The sequence below is a fragment of the Lipotes vexillifer genome, unplaced genomic scaffold (genome assembly GCF_000442215.2).
Source record: "Lipotes vexillifer unplaced genomic scaffold, Lipotes_vexillifer_v1.1 scaffold71, whole genome shotgun sequence".
Taxonomy (NCBI): domain Eukaryota; kingdom Metazoa; phylum Chordata; class Mammalia; order Artiodactyla; family Lipotidae; genus Lipotes; species Lipotes vexillifer.
Window position 1 is genome coordinate 8,237,831 of NW_006793703.1, and position 3,787 is coordinate 8,241,617.

Here is a 3,787-nt window from a genome sequence, read left to right on the forward strand (position 1 = left end):
GGGCGGGGGCGGCGGCAGGGGAGGGATGGAAGATTTGGATTTTCCTTTAATAAAGTGAACTCAAAATGAAAGGGCACCCCCCCATCACCACGAGAAGAAAATCATTTAGCAAAGAGCAGTTTCATTCACCATGATATGAAAACAGCCCCGTTCTGGGACTGCTGTAAAACGTGCGGCACAGCCTTTAACCCCAAGGGAAAAGCAACCCTCCCCCATCCCCCAACAGCCTCTTCCTGCACATGCCCCTCCCCTCCCCCTAAAATAGGCTATAAGCAAACCCCATGCACCCTGCCCGCCCCCCCAGCACCAGAGAGGCAGTTCCTCCCTCCAGAAGAGTCCTGAGAGGGTCTCAGGCCAGCTCCTCAGGTTTTCTCCCTCTTCAGAGCGGAGACGCAACCCCCCTGCCCCGACCCCGCCCGACCTCTGGTCAGCAGCGATGCCAGCATCCAGGGATGCTGAGCCCCGCTCACGCTCACGTCCGAGCTCTGCTAGAACCCTTCAGAGTTTTAGTCATCTTTTGGCAGGGACCAGCAGGGACCGTTTGGCTTCCTCAGTGAAGGAGGGAGGAAAGAACGCTGCTTTGGATGACCTTTCCTAACTCCACAGAGCCCTGAGCGAAAAAGGAACCGTGATGCATGAACCCGTTCCCTGGACTGGATGTCCGCTGTGGTCCGGGGGCGGAATATGGGACACGAAGGAGGTGAGATTAAGAGAAAAGGATGATGCCTTAGAGAGGGCAGGTTGCACAAGGTAAGGAAACGGGGACTCCGTGAGAGGAGGGAGCTGTGACATGCAAAACCCCAAGGACCTGCAGCAGGAGTGCAGTGCGAGGCCAGCAGCGAGGGCCTGAGTGAGGCCACGTGAGCACGCACAACCCTTTAACCGTTTTAGATGAGGTGACTTCAGCTACCTGTGCTCGCCACGCCTACTCCCGTTTCCTCCAAGAACCAACTTCAGGTAGCCATCCTCCCCCTCCCCAGAAGATGTGGACCTGGCCTCGGTTGCGTTTCAGGGGCACGAGTGTATGACACTGTGGGCTTGATGGAGGCAGGGTCACAGATGGACAGAAGCACCGCAACTCTCAACATCCTCATTCTGGGACACCGCTGCCGCAGGAGAGGGGCAGTGTGCTGCCGTCTCTTCACTCTACCCTTCGACCCTGTCCTCTGCCCTCAGGACGTCTTACAGAAGTGCTGGGGCTCCAGGTGCTGCGCAGAAATCCCCACCAGCGTGGAAAGTGGGTGCGGAGGGCAAGCAGTTTCAGGGGCTTATGCCTCGTTGTAAAACATCCTGGAAGGAGGAATACCCAGATCCTCCTCTCCTCAGGAGGCCTGGGGAGTGGCGGGGGGGACACCTGTGAGGCCCTCCAGGGAGTCCTGGGAGGAGGTGAAGAGGGGCCAAGGGAGCCCAGAGCCCACGCTGCTCCTCGGCAAACACCCTGCCCCGGCTGGGGGCCTGACAGCACCGGACCCCTCCCTCCACCCTACTCAACCCTGAGTCCCCAAGAAGTTATAAAAATGTAGAAAAGGCAGAGAGAAAAGTGTAAACAGCTCCAGAGAATTAGGGGTAGATGGAGGGAGACACAGCCTCATGCTTCCCCGTCTAGCCAAGACACCTGCATCCTGTGTCACCCCCCCTCCCCACCCACCGCCTCGGGGCCCCGGGGCTCCCAGAGCAGGAGACGGAAGATAGCAGAAAAGGGAAGCAAGAGCTGGAGTTGCCAGCCCTGGCGGGGTCCTTTCCCATATCCTTAGGGTCCTCCTTCCAGCCACAGGATAGTCAAGATCCCAGAACAAGTGGCCATGTTTGCCCTCGGTCTCACCAGTGACCGCCTGGTCTCTGGACAGGCCTTGTGCCCCTGTGCATCCCGGCGGCCACGTCCACCTCCTCCGTGACTCCTGATCTCAGAAGCCAAGTTACCTCTGAGGGCAGAGGCCCCTCACTCTGAGGAGACGGGGTCTGTACGTTGCTTCCCCTGTGCCCATCGAACCATGTCCCACAGCCCCTGAGGTCTGTTCCTCATAGGAGGGATGAGCTTGGGCCACAGCCAGAGAAAACAGAGTTGGGAAAAGCAAGAGTGACGTGAAGAAAGGAGGCCTTCAGGTAGCTGCAGTCAAGGCTCTTGGAAGACGAGATCAGGGAGCAAAGAACTGAGATCCAGGGGCCGGCCACGGGCCGCTCTGAGCTCCTGTGCTCAGGATACACACTGGAGCTCCACCACCACAGACCCTGAAGCCCGCAGCCAAGCGAAGTTCATGGGCATCTGCTTGCCTGGGCCTCAGTTCCTGGACCTGTGGTCTCTACAGTGTAAGCCTGGATAAAATCCCACCCCGGCCCTCCGTTTTGCTGGCAAGGACTCCTGGGCTCGTGAGAGTCTTCTGCCCAGGTTTCGGCCGTACTGCTGGGGGAAGGGAGGGTGTGGTTGCAGCCATGCCCCTCAGGTGGGAGTGGAAGGTGGGGCATTCAGTGGGAGGAAGCTAGTTGTTGGCCTCTCCCTCCTCCTCATCAAAGGATTGCACGCCTGAGGATGTGACGTCAGACACCTTCCGGCTGAGAGCGGTGGGCATCTCGGGGTCTTCTCGTGGGGAAAGCGACTCCAGGTCCCGGCATCCCGCATCCTCTTCCTCCTCGGGCGCCAATGGCCTCTTCTCCTCGGCAGGGCCCCTTGCCAGGTCCACCCCGCCCACCCCTGGAGCCCAGTCAGTGTCTCCCCCCAGCAAAGCTGGAGGCTCCTGAGCAGAGTATCCCGAAGCAGGTTGGGAAGGTCCCATTTCGTGCAAGCTAGGCTGTGAGTCATCAAATGCAGGGCCGAGATAGGATCCTGTGGCCGGAGAAGCAATGAGGGACTGGTCGCTTGCTTCCCAGGCATCCGACGACCCCAGACAGTACATGCCCTGGGACACATAGGAGTGAGGCCATCCATCCATTGGGGCTTGAGCAAGGGCATCTGTAAAGAGAATCACGGCGGTTGGTGGGGTCACAGAATATCAAAGGCAGTAACAACAGCACAGAGAACTGAGGGTGAGATGTGGGGCGGGGGGTGAGAGGGGGAGTAGGAAAGCCTATATGAACAGAAAGTCTTAGAACAGAGATGCATGGAGGTAGCCTGGATAGTTGAGGAGACCTCTTAGGCCTCTGGGGTCGGATTCTGGAACCATCCCTCACCCTGACTCTCCATCAATTCCTGGTAGTTGTCACTGTAATTGCAGCCCAATGGCTCCTGGGCGGAGTTGACACTCATGTCCTCACCATCCATGGAGGACCAGGCCATGAGAGTGGCCTCGGAGATAGCAAACTGTTCCATGACGCCTGGGAGAAGAAACGTAGTTAGCACGAGATACCTCGGGGAAGCCTAAGACACATGCGTGGGGCGGGGGACATCAGTGCAGCGCTGTTCAATAGAGATATAACGCAAGCTACTTATGCAATTTTAAATTTTCTAGTAGCCATATTAAAAAAAAATTTAAAAGAAATAGGTGAAATTAATTTTAATAATACATCTTATTTAACCTAATCTATATAAAACATTATCATTTCAATTTTAATCCATATAAAACTACTGAGATATTTTACATTCTTTTATTCATACGAAATCTTTGAAACCCAGTCGATATTTTACACTTACAGCACATCTCCATTCGGACTAGCCATATTTCAAGTTCTCAATAGCCACAGGTGGCCAGTGGCTAAAAAATTGGACAGCACAGCCTTGGTATATACCCCGAAACAAGGCAAAATCGTGGGGGACTTCCCAGAAGGTCAGATTTAGGATTCCTAGGGGAAAGAG

General features: G+C 55.9%; 1 protein-coding gene across 2 annotated transcripts in view; it reads right to left on the bottom strand.

Annotated features, from left to right (window-relative positions):
* Positions 1-1,569: 1,569 nt before the first annotated feature.
* Positions 1,570-3,787, bottom strand: part of FAM131B (family with sequence similarity 131 member B) — a 7,355-nt gene continuing 5,137 nt past the window's right edge. Inside the window, exons 6-7 of one of the 2 annotated variants that reach the window (XM_007466649.1) lie at positions 3,166-3,309; positions 1,570-2,947 (exon numbers count right to left, since the gene is read on the bottom strand). In XM_007466649.1, the coding sequence (XP_007466711.1) occupies positions 2,478-2,947; positions 3,166-3,309 (614 nt within the window). In that variant the 3' untranslated portion in view covers positions 1,570-2,477. The remainder of the gene's footprint in view (positions 2,948-3,165; positions 3,310-3,787) is intronic. The other variant, XM_007466650.1, reaches the window with a different exon arrangement.